Source organism: Dendrobates tinctorius, unplaced genomic scaffold (genome assembly GCF_039654945.1).
Source record: "Dendrobates tinctorius isolate UK_male_01 unplaced genomic scaffold, ASM3965494v1 ptg000103l, whole genome shotgun sequence".
Lineage (NCBI taxonomy): Eukaryota > Metazoa > Chordata > Amphibia > Anura > Dendrobatidae > Dendrobates > Dendrobates tinctorius.
In genome coordinates this window covers 41259761-41277069 of record NW_027361771.1, presented here as the reverse complement: position 1 = coordinate 41277069, position 17309 = coordinate 41259761, and the positions used below count along the sequence as shown (strand labels likewise).

At 44.6% G+C, this 17309-nt stretch overlaps 1 protein-coding gene across 2 annotated transcripts in view; it reads right to left on the bottom strand.

Annotated features, from left to right (window-relative positions):
• Window positions 1–17309, bottom strand: part of LOC141100083 (glycine N-acyltransferase-like) — a 176057-nt gene that overhangs the window by 149409 nt on the left and 9339 nt on the right. For both annotated transcript variants that reach the window (XM_073588289.1, XM_073588288.1), the window contains one exon: window positions 2316–2423. In XM_073588289.1, the coding sequence (XP_073444390.1) occupies window positions 2316–2336 (21 nt within the window). In that variant the 5' untranslated portion in view covers window positions 2337–2423. The remainder of the gene's footprint in view (window positions 1–2315; window positions 2424–17309) is intronic.

Genomic DNA, 17309 nt, shown 5'->3' with positions numbered 1-17309 from the left:
CTCCGCTGCCTGCAAGAGGGACTAGCAGGAGCGGAGCTGCAAGGACCCGTCCAGCTTCCTGTCCGCCGCCCACGCTTCCTGTCTCTGACTGACACAGAGAGGAGAGCGCGGCCGCTGCTGTGTCAGTGCGAGGAAGCGCGGGCGGCGGACAGGTGAGAGGAGAGAGGTGGTGTCTGTGTGTATATGTATGTCTGTCTGTGTGTGTGTGTGTGTGTGTGTGTGTATAATGTGTGTACATGTATGTGTGTGTGTGTTGGTCTGTGTTTGTGTAGCCTGGCCCTGGAGGAGATGGGGACATGAGGAGAAGGCCATGAGGGGAGTGATGGGGTGAAGACAATGATGGGGAGATGGCAGTGATTGGGTGAAGGCAATGATGGAGAGACGGCAGTGATGGGGTGAAGGCAATGATGGGGAGACAGCAGTGATGGGGTGAAGGCAATGATGGAGAGATGGCAGTGATGGGGTGAAGGCAATGATGGAGAGATGGCAGTGATGGGGTGAAGGCAATGATGGGGAGACAGCAGTGATGGGGTGAAGGCAATGATGGGGAGACAGCAGTGATGGGGTGAAGGCAATGATGAGGAGATGGCAGTGATTGGGTGAAGGCAATGATGGAGAGACGGCAGTGATGGGGTGAAGGCAATGATGGGGAGACAGCAGTGATGGGGTAAAGGCAATGATGGGGAGACAGCAGTGATGGGGTGAAGGCAATGATGGGGAGATGGCAGTGATGGGGTGAAGGCAATGATGGGGAGATGGCAGTGATGGGGTGAAGGCAATGATGGAGAGATGGCAGTGATGGGGTGAAGGCAATGATGGGGAGAGGGGAATGATGGGGTGAAGGCAATGATGGGGAGACAGCAGTGATGGGGAGAAGGCAATGATGGGGAGAAGGGAGTGATGGGGTGAAGGCAATGATGGGGAGAAGGGGGTGATGGAGCACTTATTCAAAACCTATGGTGAGTTGAGTCACATTATAAATGTTATTTAATTATAAGTATGCACTGCTACACTACAACCGTGTCCATAGCCCCGCCCCCTTATGACCAAAGCCCCGCCCCTGCCACACCTCCATCCCCGCCCTGCCGGGCCATGGAAGAATGGTCTTGCTTGAAACCGGTCCCCGGTGCAAAAAAGGTTGGGGACCACTGCACTAGAGCATTAGAAATGGGGCCCATTATGTTTGGAGCATTATTTGGGCCCATAAGACAGTGGAGCTTCATCCATGGGGACCAACATATACTGTAGCATTATGTGGAGCTCATCATATACTGTTTCAAACATTATATGGGACCAATGATTCTGTATGGAGAAATAGATGGGCCTCGTCATGAGATGTAAAAAGTGAGGTATTTTTCATTGTACTATACCGCTATTTCTCTGCCGTATCGGAGCATGATGAGTTGTGGTATGTGTTAAAGGGGCGCTCTTTCGCCCAGGGCACATGAAAACCTGCAGCCAGCCCTCCCCCCCCACAACTTTAGCCAAATAACCCCCATTTTTCAGTGCGTAACTTGTATTATGAATTTAATTAAGGTTGACAAGCTTAAGAAAGAAGAATTGATGCTTTTGGCATTCAAATGGGCACTGTAGGTGTGTTTCCTGTCCTCCTCTCACTGCCGACTTTTAATCCCCATTGACTTACATTGGGTTTCGTGTTTCGGGACGACCCCGACTTTTCCCTATAATCGGACGATCTTGCTCGACCCGACTTTTGGAAAAGTCGGGTTTCACGAAACGAAACGCGACCCTAAAAAACCAAAAGTCGCTCAACTCTACTTTTAACCATTCTAAGTTTCTAACAAAACAAATGTTTAAAAAATTAAGCAGATGTAAAGTAGACATCTGATAAATGTAATTTCTTAACTATTTTGTGTAAAAAAAACTCTCTGGTTTAAGGGCATTAAAAATTAAAAGTTTAAAATTGCGAAATGTTAAGATTTTAACCGACATTACTCATATTTTCATAAATAAACGCAACTCAAATCAAACAAATTTTACTAATATCATGAAAAACAATATGTCATGAAAAAACTATCTCAGTGTCAATGGGATCCGTGGAAGCATACTGGAGTTATTATATCATAAGATGACAGTGGTCTGAATTGTGAAAATTGAACTGAACAAAAAAGGTGAAAACAGGCCGGGGGAGTGAAGGGGGTTAAAGGTAAAATCCTTCAACTCAAGGATACAGAATGAAATTGCAACTTCATCTTTTATATCTTTTAGTTTCAGATTATAATGAAAGCAAAAGCGACAATTTTCTAGGGGCATTCATCAACACTAATCTGGCTCTACGTATCTCTAAGACTCACTTCCATCGGTGGGCGACACATGACAGAATTAAAGTCTGGCCACTGGTCCACCAGAACCTGAAGTCTGAAAGGATTTTGGTTGATAACATGATGCAAAGCACCACACACCTGCAAGGAGGAAAAGGCTTCAGATTAGTACTCAAATACAAATGGCACATTTTTTATGCTAATTAATGGTAAACACTTTTATTTGACCTAATTTGCAAATATATTGATTATTACTTAAAACCAATGGATGTCCTGATATGTCAGAAATAGGACAGACGTTTTGATGAGCTGGAATCTCATTGGAACCTAATATTTATTTGTGACAGCAGATAGAGACTTATAACATAGTAACATAGTTTTGAAGGCTGAAGGAAGACCTTATGTCCATCTCGTTCAGCCTAGTTTTAGTGCAGCTGTTCTGCATTGTTGATCCTAGGGAAGGCAAAAAACCCACAGAGAAGCAGCCAATTTTTCCCATAGGGAAAAAAATTCCTTCCCCTAAGCTGGGTCAACCATCTACCTATAATATTCTGTTATTCGTAACCTTCTATACTGTTACTCAAGAGAAAAGCATCCATTCCTTTCTTAAATTCATTCAGTGAGTTGGCCATCACCACTTCCTCAGGAAGAGCATTCCAGAGCCTCACTGCTCTTACCGTGAAGAACCCTCTTCTATGCTGGTGCAGAAATTGTCTTTCCTCCAAACGAAGAGAATGCCCCCTTGTTCTTGTCACAGTCCTTGGTACAAACAGTTCATTGGAGAGATCTCTGTATTGCCCTCTGATATACTTGTACATATATATTAGGTCTCCCCTAAGTCTTCTCTTTTCTAGAGTAAATAGACCTAATTTTGATAACCTTTCTGGGTATTGTAGTGAACCAACTCCATTTATTATTTTAGTAGCCCGCCTTTGAGCCCTTTCAAGTTCAGTAATGTCTTTCTTGAGCACCGGTGTCCAAAATTGCACACAATACTCCAAGTGTGGTCTGACGACCTCTTCTAATGCATCCCATGACCCTATTTGCTTTGGTGGCAGCTGCCTGACACTGGGCACTCCAATTTAGCTTCTTATTGACTAAGATGCCTAAGTCTTTTTCCATGTCTGACTTCCCCAGCAGTTTCCCATTTAGTAAGTAATTGTAGCATCTGTTTCTCCTTCCCATGTGCATAACCTTACACTTATCTGTGTTAAACCCATGTACAGCTCCCATGCACTTCTCACCTTCTTAAAAAACCTCAGCCCATCTTGCCCAAACACACTGCACAAAAAATCTTCATACAATTCCAAAAACTACTTGCTCTTTATCTTCCTGTTTCTACTGATTTCAGGGGACATCTCCCCCAACCCCGGTCCACCATCCCCCAACCTCAACCCCTACCCTACCTCACATCGAAACCTTAATAATCTTACTAATATTATTTGCACTCCTTCATCTCCTTCTTTCAATTGTGCCCTTTGGAATCCACGGTCTGTATGCAACAAGCTTCCTTTCCTACACAATTACTTTCTGAAAAACTCTCTGAATCTGTTGGACCTCACGGAAACCTGGATTCAGGATTCTGACACTGTCTCTCCTGCTGCCATTTCCCATGGTGGCTTACAATTCTCCCATTCCCCGAGACCGACAAACAGACCTGGTGGTGGAGTCGGCATACTCCTGTCCCCACAATGCACTTTCCAGGTCATCCCCCCAGTTCCATCACTCTCATTCCCTTCTTTTGAAGTCCACACCATCAGGCTCTTTCGTCCCCTCTCCCTCAGAGTAGCGGTCATATACCGGCCCCCAGGCTCACCCACCCACTTCCTGGACCATTTCTCTGCCTGGCTGCCGCACTTCATGTCCTCAGAACTACCAACCCTTATCCTGGGAGACTTCAACATCCCCATTAACAGCCCCACTTCCACATCTGCATCCCAGCTTCTATCACTAACCACTTCTCTAGGCCTCTCTCAGCTCTCAACCTCTGAAACACACAAAGACGGTAACACCCTGGACCTGGTTTTCGCCCGGCTCTGCTCAATCTCCTACCTAGATAACTCACCGCTTCCCCTCTCTGACCACAACATTCTCTCCTTTACACTCACAAATCCTCGCTCACCCCAGCACCCTCCTACCTACCATTCAGTCAGAAATCTACAAGCCATTAACCCTCATACACTTTCAGACTCCCTACACTCATCATTGTCCCCAATCTCTTCTTTGTCCTGTCCTGATCTGGCTGTACATCACTTCAATGACACTCTTAGAAGCACCCTTGACCAAGTAGCTCCCCTCACCCTCAGAACCTCCAAACACAGAGTGAAACAGCCCTGGCTCACATCGCAAACCCAATTTCTCCAGCGATGCTCTAGGTGTGCTGAACGCTTATGGAGGAAAACACGCACACCAGAAGACTTCATACACTTCAAATTTATGTTAAGGACATATAACTCTGCCCTTCACCTCGCCAAACAGACCTACTTCACCACCCTGATCTCCTCACTATCCAACAACCCCAAGAAACTTTTTGACACCTTTCACTCCCTCCTCAGGCCAAAAGCACAAGCCCCTATCACAGACATTTGCGCTGATGACCTTGCCTCCCACTTTATAGAGAAAATAGACAATATCCGTCAGGAAATCCGCTCCCAATCACCAAATTCAGTGACTCCCATCCCTCACTGCATTTCCCCTGGCTCACTCTCCACATTCGATCCCATCACAGAAGAAGAAGTCTCCAGGCTCCGCTCCTCTTCTCGTCCGACTACATGCACAACCGACCCCATTCCCTCACATCTCCTCCAGTCTCTCTCTCCAGTCGTCACAACTCACCTAACTACAATCTTTAATCTCTCCCTCTCCTCTGGCATCTTCCCCTCCTCCTTCAAACACTCTATCATTACTCCATTACTAAAGAAACCCACCCTCGACCCATCCTGCACAAACAACTACAGACCAGTCTCCAATCTCCCCTTCATCTCTAAACTCTTGGAGCGCCTGATATACTCCCGCCTTACCCGTTACCTCTCCACTCACTCCCTCCTAGACCCTTCACAGTCCGGTTTCCGCCCCCTACATTCGACAGAAACTGCACTCATCAAAGTGACCAATGACCTTCTGACAGCAAAACGTAATGGTGACCACTCTCTGCTCATTCTTCTCGACCTTTCTGCAGCTTTCGACACTGTTGACCATCCTCTCCTACTCTCTAGGCTGCAGTCACTAGGCATTAAGGACACTGCTCTTTCCTGGTTCTCCTCCTATCTTTCCGACCGCTCCTTCAGTGTTCTGTTTTCTGGCTCCACTTCATCTCCTCTTCCTCTCGCTGTTGGGGTACCTCAGGACTCAGTCCTTGGCCCCCTTCTCTTCTCTCTCTACACGGCCCCAATTGGACAGACCATCAGCAGATTTGGCTTTCAGTACCATCTTTATGCTGATGACACACAACTGTACACATCATCCCCTGACCTTACCTCCGCTGTACTACAGAACGCCACTGACTGTCTGTCTGCAGTCTCCAACATCATGTCTGCTCTCTATCTGAAACTCAACCTCTCCAAAACTGAACTTCTTCTGCTCCCACCATCTACCAACCTCCCTAAATCTGATATTTCCCTCTCTGTGGGTGGCACCATAATAACACCCTGACAGCAGGCGCGCTGTCTGGGTGTTATGTTTGACTCCGATCTCTCCTTCACCTCCCATATACAATCTCTTGCCCGCTCGTGCCGCTTACACCTAAAGAACATCTCTAGAATCCGCCCTTTTCTCACCATGGAAACAACAAAAACTCTCACTGTCGCCCTGATCCACTCCCGCCTGGACTACTGTAATGCTCTATTAATTGGCCTCCCTCTCACTCGACTCTCCCCTCTCCAGTCTATCCTTAATGCAGCAGCCAGGGTTGTCCATCTGGCTAATCGTTACTCAGACGCGTCCACTCTTCGCCAGTCATTACACTGGCTGCCAATTCATTACAGGGTACAATTCAAAGTACTTGTTCTCACCCACAAAGCTCTCCACAGTGCGGCACCCCTTTACATCTCCTCCCTCATTTCTGTCTATCGGCCTAACCGACCGCTGCGCTCTGCAAATGACTTTCGACTAACCTCTGCCCTAATCCGTACCTCCCACTCCCGACTCCAAGACTTCTCCCGTGCTGCGCCAATTCTCTGGAATGCTTTACCCCAAGATATTAGGACCATCCACAATTTGCATAGTTTTAGGCGCTCGCTCAAAACACATTTGTTCAGAGCGGCCTATCACATTCAGTAATCAAAGTCATGTTATGTTTGTGTGTGTGTAGCCCATTCACTATCTCCATCTAACCCCCACCCCCTGAAGATGGCTGGACCATCATTGTAAATACATCATTGTAAATACAAACCTGTGCTTTGTATCTCCCCCACCTCATTGTAGATTGTAAGCTCCCACGAGCAGGGTCGTCTTATTTCGCTTTAATTATTGTATTGTTAACGTTGTTACTTATGACTGTTGTGTTTGAAACTGTTCAACTGTAAAGCGCTGCGGAATATGTTGGCGCTATATAAATAAAGATTATTATTATTATTATTATTAAACCTCATTTGCCATTTTTCAGCCTAATTCTCCAATTTACTCAAATCTGTCTGTAGTTGCAAACTGTCCTCCTTTGTGTTAACTACCATAGGCCGGTTTCACATTAGCGCATTTTCAGCGCGCGCACGGCCGGGGGTAGCTCCGCCCCCGATCCGGCTCTCTGCCCGGCGTGCCCGCCCCTTGCTTGTAGCGCCGCCTACTAGCGGACAGCGGCGCCTGCGATCGGCGCACCCTATCTTTAGCATAGGGTGCGCAGATCGTGCGCAGGCCGTGCGCTAGTTGCGCTTTGACCTGTGCTGCGCACTTTTGACGGTGCGCCGTGCGCACCAAAATCAAACTTTTCGGATTTTGGCGCGCACGGCGCACCGTCAAAGGTGCGCAGCACAGGTCAAAGCGCAACTAGCGCACGGCCTGCGCACGATCTGCGCACCCTGTGCTAAAGATAGGGTGCGCCGATCGCAGGCGCCGCTGTCCGCTAGTAGGCGGCGCTACAAGCAAGGGGCAGGCACGCCGGGCAGAGAGCCGGATCGGGGGCGGAGCTACCCCCGGCCGTGCGCGCGCTGAAAATGCGCTAATGTGAAACCGGCCTTACATAGTTTTGTATCATCTGCAAATACTGATATTTTACTGTGTAAGCCATCCACTAGATCATTAATATATTAAAAAGTAGGGGGCCCAATACAGAACCCTGTGGTACCCCACTAGTAACCCTGGCCCAATCTGAGTATGCACCATTAATAACCGCTCTTTGCTTTCTGTCACTGAGCCAGCTACCTACCCATCTACACACATTTTCCCCTAGCCCAAGCTTTCTCATCTTACTTACCAATCTTTTATGTGGGACAGTGTCAAATGCTTTAGAGAAGTCGAGATAAATGACATCCAATGATTCTCCTTGACTCATTTGAGAGCTTACATCCTCATAGAAGTTGATCAGGTTAGTTTGACAGGAGCGATCCTTCATAAATCCATGTTGATATGGAGTTAAACATTTATTAACATTGAGATATTCCATAATGGTATCCCTTAGAAACCCTTCAAAAATTTTACCCACAACAGATGTTAAGCTTACCGGCCTATAGTTTCCAGGTTCCCTTTTACACCCCTTTTTGAATATTGGTACCACATTTGCTTGCCGCCAATCAAAAGGAACAGACCCTGTTTCTATAGAGTCTTTAAATATAAGGAATAGAGGCCTGTCTATCACATTACTTAACTCCCTTAATACCCGAGGGTGAATGCCATCAGGGCCTGGTGATTTGTCAATTTTAATCTTACTAAGGCGGTTCTGCACTTCTTCCTGGGTTAGGCAGGTAATACTTAATGGGGAGTTTACATTATCACTCTGCATTTCCCCAGGCAAATCCTTTTCCTGTGTGAACACTGTTGAGAAAACGTATTTAAAACATTTGCTTTTCCCACATCGCTCTCTATGATTTCACCCTCATTGTTCTTTAAAGGGCCGACACCATCAATTTTAATCATTTTACTGTTTATATAATTAAAGAATAGTTTGGGGTTTGTTTTACTTTCCTAAACAATGAGTCTCTCAGTTTCCACTTTTGCTAAATGTATTTGTTTTTTACACATTTTAGACATTGTATTAGACATTACTATGGTGTGGCAGCGAGGGTTGCCTTCTTCAAGGGGATGACCTACTAGGTCAGACCTCCATGTGAACTGTGTTTGCTAAATTATAAATAACAGTTACATTATTTATTGACTGCACTTAGCGCAAATCAACTCACAGCATCCAGTTCAGAAATCTGTGACCTCTGGATAGGAGCTCTGATAACCACCTTCTATCTCCTATTGGCATCTGCTGCTGTTCTTCTTAATAATAACCCTTACAATATCAAGATCAATATCAAGCCAATCACTAAGCTCAGTGGCTGTGCTGACGTAGTCGGCACAAGTAATGAAGCTCAATGATTAGCTGCAGCGGTAATGCATAACGTTGACTTGAGGTCCCTGATAAAGCCAAAACATTGAGAATTAGGCTATGTGCCCACGTTGCTTGTTAAAACGCACACTGAAAACCGGACTCCTTCCCTGCGATTCTGTTTGCGATTTTGCCGCGATTTTCTCAAGCACTTTCCAAGCGATTTGAAGCATCGCTTGGAAAGTGATTGACAGGTTGGTCACACTCATCAAACATAGTGTTTGACAAGTGTGACCAGCTTTTTACTATTGAGGCCGCCTATGCGGCAGTAATAGTAAAACATAAAATGTTAAAAATGATTAAAAAATAAAAAATCGGGGTATATTTACCTTCCGGCGTCCCGCGCTGCCATCCCGGGCCTCAGCGTTCCCAGTAATGCCTTGCGAGACCTGTGATGACGTTGGTCTCGCGTTACTACAGCAATCTCGCGAGACCGCTAGAGTCACGCGAGACTACATCATCACAGGACCTTGCCGCAAGGCATTACTGGGAACGCTGTAGCCCGGAATGTCAGCGCGGGACGTCGGAAGGTAAATATACCCCGATTTTTTATTTTTTATTCTTTTTTTTACAGGGGTATGGTACCCAGGGCCTGGAGGACAGTCTCCTCTCCTCCACACCGTGGATACCAACCACACATTTGACACTTCACTTCCCGCATGGTGGGCATAGCCACATGCGGGAAGTAAGCGATTCTCATGCATTCCTATGGGTGCGGAATCGCGGCAATTCTTTGCGATTCCGCACAAAAGAATGACCAGGCTGCGATTTTTTCCGCGAAGTGATTCCGCCACGGAAAAAAGTGCAGCATTAGCACAGCATGTGCGGAATGCCATAGGAATGCATGGGGTGCGTTCTGTGCACGATTTTTAAACGTTTTTGCACCGAAAATCGAGGCAAAAACGCTTAAAAATCGCATCGTGGGCACACAGCCTTAAGCAGCTTCAGGCACCTGTGCCAGGTCCCTGAGAGGGTGAGTACCTGCTGTGCTTGTTATTTAAGGTATATGGGTGTTTGAGGTCCACTCTCAATAAAGATGAAACCCATTTAACTACTTGCTGCTCTGTGCACATGTCACGTATAGCTCTAATCTGGCATGGCTATGGACAGCGTCTTGTGCCCATCTGCTCATGACACAACTTATGTCATGATACATGAGCAGTTTAGCAGACTGCATGATGTGGGGCACTGTTCTGCGGTAGTCTCAGTGGACATATGCTATTTACCCAGCTGTTACTAATCAATTAATTTAGATGGTATTTAAAGGGGTTCTCCAGCTTTAGAAAAAGATAAATTCCTATATACCTTTAATCAACAAAGCACAATTTTTTGTAGAAATTAGTCGTGGGTGGTTGTGAACATTTATAGTAGAAAGCTGGCAATGGATATTTTGATTTTCAACTGGAGATATCAGGAGTCTTGAGAAAAGAAGACTCTGCTTACTCTGTTGTCCACTCTGTCTTTCTGACCTAATACTGGCTATACCAAGGGTGCTGAGGTAAGAAGAGGCTATTCACACTGCAGTCTGCCCTATCTATCTGGTCTAATACTGGAGATACCAGGTATACTCAAATAAGAAGATAGTGCTCACACTGCTGTCCACCTTGTTTTCTGATGTAACACCGGAAATATCAGGTATACTGAGATAAGCAGATGGTGGTCACACCGCTGTCCACCCTGTCTTTCTGATCTAATACTGGAGATACCAGGTGTACTGAATTAAGAAGAGGCATTCACACTGCTGTCCACACTGCCTTTATGATGTAAAACTGGATAGACAAGGGGTGCTGAGGTAAGAAGAGGCTGCCCACATTGTTGTCCACCATGTCTATCTGATTTAATACAAGAGATACAAGGGGAGGTGAGTTTAAAGAGGCTGCTTCCACAGCTATTCACCCTGTCTATCTAAGCAAATACTCCAGATACCAGGGTTGCTGAGGTAAGAAGAGGCTGCTCACACTTCTGTCCACTCTGTCTATCTGATCTAATACTGGAGATACCAGGAGTATTGATGAGCAAGCATGTTCAGGTGCTGAGAATCTTCGGGGTGTTTGAATAATATGTTTGATGTTCAACAGCTGCAACACATACAGGGATTGCCTAACAAACAGGCAATCCCCACATGTGTTGCCACTGGCAAACAGCCATGAGACATGCAGCTGCGGGAACTCGAACATATTTTTCGAGCACTCCGAAGATACTCGTTTAGCGCACAGCATGCTCTGATAACCACTTAACCGAACACGTTCGCTCATCACTAACCAGGAGTATTGAAGAATGTAGAGGCTAGTCACACTGTTGTCCACCATGTCTTTGTGAATACTTAGCAACTTTTACATAGTTACATAGACTCAGAGTCATGAAGTTCAACCTTTATCCATCAATTATATGTTGGAGATTAACAGTTTGTGGTACAGATTATCTCGTGGTAATTGCAGTGTAGCTTCCAACTGGATTTGCTCACAGGCACCTACAGTATCCTACTGATATTCCAGGACAGATTTCTGTTAGTGTAATAAGAAGGTGGCCATTTCGATTTGCTACCTATATTTACACAAGTAGTCAAAATTGTTGGTACCCCTCATTTAATGACAGAAAAACCCACAATGGTCACAGAAATAACTTGAATCTGACAAAAGAAAGAAGAAATAAGAAATCTATGAAAATGAACAAATGAAATTCAGACATTGCTTTTCAACCATGCTTCCACAGAATTTTTGAAAAATAAAACTCATGTAATAGGCCTGGACAGAAATGATGTACCCTTAACTTAATATTTTGTTGCACAACATTTTGAGGCAATCACTGCAATCAAATGATTCCTGTAACTGTCAATGAGACTTCTGCACCTCTCGACAAGTATTTTGGCCCACTCTACAAGAGCAAACTGCTCCAGTTCTGTGTGTGTACAAGGTGGGCGGAGCGGAGCTGCGTGTGTACAAGATGCATGGAGCGGAGCCGCATATGTACAAGGTGTACAGAGCAGAGTGGAGCCTTGTGTGTACGAGGTGTGCGGAGCAGAGCCGTGTGTGTATGGGGTGTACGGAGTGGAGCCGCATGTGTATGGGGTGTACAAAATGGAGCCCTCTGTGTACGGAGCTGAGCCGTGTGTGTATGGAGTGTATGGAGCGGAAACGCATGAGAAGGGGGTGTATGGAGCAGAGCCGCATGTGTACAAGGTTTACGGAGTGGAGCCATGTGTGTAAGAGGTGTACAGAGCAGAGCCGCATGTGTACGAGGTTTACGGAGTGGAGCCATGTGTGTACTGAGTGGAGCCATGTGTGTGCGAGATGTACGGAGTGGAGCCGTGTTTATGAGGCATACAAAGCGGAACGTGTGTGTATGAGGTGTACGGAGCCGTGCGTGTACGAGGTCGGTGTATGGTGGGGAACATTCATACCTCCCAACCGTCCCAGATCCAGGGGGACAGTCCCGATTTTGAGAGTCTGCCCCGCTGTCCCGGCCGGGAGCTTACTTTTCGTGTGGACACAGGAGTACACGGTGGAGCCCCGAGGAGCACTTTAAAACTCACACGTGACATTCCACCAGAAGTGACGTGCTGGAAGCTGACCAGAAATGAGGTAATTTCGGGAGGAGATTGTGACGGAACCATGGAGGCACTTCAGGGAATGCTTCAGATTCATCACTGTGTCCTCCCCTGAAAGTGTGGACAGCAGGATTGCCTTGGAATAGGGGATGCCAGCCATGTGAGCGGATCATGATATGTCCTGTCAAGCTACTATAGTATCTTTATAGAATCTTTCTTTCTCTCCCTGTTTCTCTCTCTTTCTGTTCTTTCTTTCCCTCTCTAATCTTTCTTTCTCTCTGCTTCTTTCTTTCCCCTCTTTCTTTCTTTCTTTCTCTGCTCTTTCTTTCTTTATTTCTCTCTCCTTTCTTTTTTCTCTCTCTTTGTTCTTTCGTTCTTTACCTCTGTTCTTTCTTTCTCTCTCTGTTCTTTCTCTCTCCTTTATTTCTTTTTTCGCTCTCTGTTCTTTCATTTTTCTTTCTCTCTCTGTTCTTTCTTTCCTCTTTCTTTCTCTCTCTCTGTTCTTCCTTTCTCTCTCTGTTCTTTCTTTCTCCCACTGTGCTTTCCCCTCTTTCTTTCTCTCTGTTCTTTCTTTCCCCTCTTTCTTTCTCTCTGTTCTTTCCCCTCTTTCTTTCTTTCTTTCTTTCTCTATCTGTTCTTTCTCTCTCTGTTCTTTCTTTCCTTCTCTCTGTTCTTTCTTTCTCTCCTTTCTTTCTTTCCTCTCTCTCTGTTCTTTTTTTTCTCTCTCTGTTCTTTCATTTTTCTTTCTCTCTCTGTTCTTTCCTCTTCCTTTCTTTCTCTCTCTCCGTTCTTCCTTTCTCTCTCTGTTCTTTCTTTCTCCCTCGGTTCTTTCCCTTCTTTCTTTCTCTCTGTTCTTTCTTTCCCCTCTTTCTTTCTTTCTCTCTCTGTTCTTTCTTTCTCTCTCTCTGTTCTTTCTTTCTTTCTCTCTCTCCTTTCTTTCTTTCCTCTCTCTCTCTGTTCTTTCTAAAATTTGCCAGGTGCAAGAATGGAGCACGGGGCAGCAGAATAGAGCATGGGGCAGCAGAATGGAGCACAGGGAGCACAGGGGGCAGGATGGAGACAGATGGGGCAGGATTGGACACAGATGGGGCAGGATGGAAACGATGGGGTAGGATCATGGGGCAGAATGGATACGATGGAGGCAGATGGGGCAGGATCATGGGACATCACATGGGGAAGAATGGATACTCATGACGGCAGGATGGGAGAACATATGGCTGGAGCCAGGAATTTGACACACGCGGGCCAGGATATACCATGGTTGCTAATTAAGGGATTATCTGTGTAGCAAGGTGAATATTAAAATTTAGCCTTTATTAGGTAAAATTGTAAAAAGCCAAATTAGTCAAACAACAAAAAGAAAGGGGTACCACAGTGAAGGAAGTGCCTTATAACCAATAAACAGAAAAGGGGGTCTTGAAAAGGTACAACTGGCCTCTCAGATCCTCAATATTAATCTGACCTGATAGCAAAGTGACTATAGTTGCCCATAGGATGAATAGTATATATGTTCTGCCTCCAACATTTAATTCATAATCCCTGATTATCTGCTTGTTAATGTTTACAGTGTTTTCTGGCTCCATCCAGTGACCAGAGTCATAACCGCAGTGTTATTGTATGTTTTATTTTCACTTTGCTATTTCCGTCCATTTGCATTGCATTCTGGTAAGGTTGCAATGCATCCTGGTAGCCTTTGCAAAGGATTATGGTAAGTTCAGCCCCCATTTTCCCTCCAGTTCACCATTTTCCTTCTGCCTGCATTCAGGAAGCATCTCATTTCTCTTCTCCCCTTGTGACAGCATCGCTGCTATGTATTTATGTTTCCTGTATCCAATTCCTGTCTCATACTAGCCTGCTTAGTTAGTTCTCCCCTGGTTAGCTATTAGTGCAGATGATGTATTATGTATATATGAATCCCTGATGAACCCAGTATTTATTGTATGCATTTATGTTTTTGTTTGTAGTTTCACCGCACGCCAATGGTGTTCAATAAAGCACAGATTCAAGTTACAGTCTCCTTATTGGACCCTGTATAGTGGTTTAGCTGCCTGTATAAGCTACATGAATTCTGATTAATTTATTGAGGATAGAACAATATACATGATCTCATTTATATGGTACAAATAAGTGGTGCTTATAAGAAAAGGATGTTATACCCATACATGTTATTGTGACTTACTTCAGCAAGTGGAGGACATATACTATGGGCAACTATAGTTATTTTGTTATCAGGTCAGATTAATATTAAGGATCTGAGAGGCCAGCAGTACCTTTTTAACAACCCCCCTTTTTCTGTTCGTTGGTTATAGGGCACTTTATTCACTGTGGTACCCTTTTGTTTTTGTTTTACTAATTTGGCTTTTTACAATTTTACCTAATAAAGGTTAAATTTTAATATCCACCTTGCTACACAGATAATCTATTTTGTGGCTTGTTCTATTCCTGCTTTACATGCTAATTAAGGGATATTATAACTGCAGTGGTGCATTTATTTTATTTCTTGAGGATACTGTTTTAAATGGGTGGGCAGTCCTGTTAATGTGCAGAGCGACACTGTCACTTTTTTTCTTCATCTGGTGTAGTTTAGAATTTGGGACAAAATTAAGTAATTTGTTCTGGAAGCGGTGCTCTAGATCAGTGGTCCCCAACCTTTTTTGCACCAAGGTCCGGCTTCCAGCAAGACCATTCTTCCATGGCTCACACACATACATGCATACGCACACACAGATACACAGATAAACACACATAGATACACACGCATGCATACACACATACATGCACAGATACATACACATTCACAGATAAACACACATATACACTTACATACACACACACATACACACACATACATAGATACACATATACATACACACATACATGCACAGATACACACAGATAAACACACATACACATATACATACACACACATACACAGATACACACATACAAACATACACACACATACATACACATCCAGTATACACACAGATACACACATACATACAAATGCACAGATACACACACAGATAAACACACATACACAGATACAAACATACACACACATACATACACACATATAGACACACACACATATACATATATACAAAAAAAATACCTCTCTTCCTCTCTTCATTTCCTGCTGCTTCAGTCGGGCCACGGCTGCAGTGAGTGTTACTATAGCCATGGACGCGAAAGCAGAGGGCTTGCTCCCTGCCCACAGACAGCGCTGCTGCTGACACATAACAATGTCAACGTGTTCCCGCCTGCACACAGCCACACATGTGTTGCAGTGTTCACATGTGATGAGCGTTGCGTGCCTCTACGCGTGACTCACCCGGTAATAATGACCAGCCAGGGCAGGCATCTGCAGTGTGCTTTGAGCTGCGACAAAGCACACTGTCAGTGTTTACTGCTGGTCTGCGGCAGCTCCGCGGACCGGCAAAAGAACCCCAATGGCCCGGTCCTGGGCCGCGGACCGGTGGTTGGGGAATCCTGCTCTAGCAACTGTGTTACAGAGATCCTGTGTATAATGTCACCGGTGATCACTGTATTACTTGTACACTGACACTATATACAGAGCTCCTGTATATAATGTCACTGGTGATCACTGAATTTCCTGTACACTTTACACTATATACAGAGCTCCTGTGTATAATGTCACCATCTCCACCTTTTATCGGCGCCATCTTGTGACTGCAACTTCTGTCTGCTGGAAGTCAGAAGTAGCAGAAACCCTTTATCAGGCCACGTTCACACGTTCAGTATTTTACCTCAGTATTTGTAAGCCAAAACCAGGAGTGGAACAATCAGAGGAAAAGTATAATAGAAACACGTCACCACTTCTGTATTTCTCACCCACTCCCGATTTGGCTTCTAAATACTGAGGTAAAATACTGACCAAATACTGAACATGTGAATGTGGCTTTAGGCTGGTTTCACACATCCTGATATTTCCGGTACCGGAAAAACCGGTAGTGGAGATATCCGTGTCCATGCTTGTAATACGTGTGGCAACTGTGTGCCGCATCAGTACCACGTGGACAGCCGCCGGGGAAGAAGCGCTACAGTAAGCACTGTTCCCCGGCCAGGCGTGCACCTAAAATGAAGCAAGTTGATCACTTCGCCTCAGGTGGCATTGAGTCCCTGAAGACAAGTGTAAAGATCGATGTTTCAAATATATTCCTATTTAAAAGTGTATGCATTTTACATGTGCGTCAGGTAAGGCTAGTAAAGAGTAAACCAGATTTATTTGTACTGATTTTACTCCGTGGGGGGGGCACCATTTTGCAGTTGTAGTTATAGCTATTGGCCAGCAATCTTTGATATAAATTAGCAATTTCACAAATGAATTTTTTGTTATATTTGAGATTTTGTACGGTGAGTTTTACACCTGCTTATATGACTATTATTGGTTTAAAAAATTTTCATGGACTTTGTATACTGTAATAAATCTTTGGTTTTACAGTTCTCCAATACAATTATACTTTAATTTTTATGTTAATTTTGTGACTTGTTTTTCTGTGTAATGATTTATGTGTAGTCTGATTCTGCAGTGATCTTTTCTTTTTTTCTTCATAATTACTTCTATTCATAAAAGATGCCATAATTTAGGATCGATAGTATGGACCATCCCTATAGTTTTGATCAGACCTCACTAATTTACTGTATAATGAAGTTTGTCACCCTTTTGTCTTTATTTCTTCCTTTTTGGTTTCTTGAATAATGCTGCATGCAGCCGTCTTCTTGCCATTTGATTTGATGGAACATTTGACAAGAGCTGCAAACAAGGTCCATGAAACATATATAACTTTAGTGTTGTAAAAATGGGCATATACAAGAGGGTGATCTCCATCAATCCCAATCTAATGAAAACATTAGATATTAAGCGTGATCATCGCACTGTTAAGAGATTTGTGGCTGATTCTGATGCAGAATGAGGAAGGTTTCTGCCAGGCAA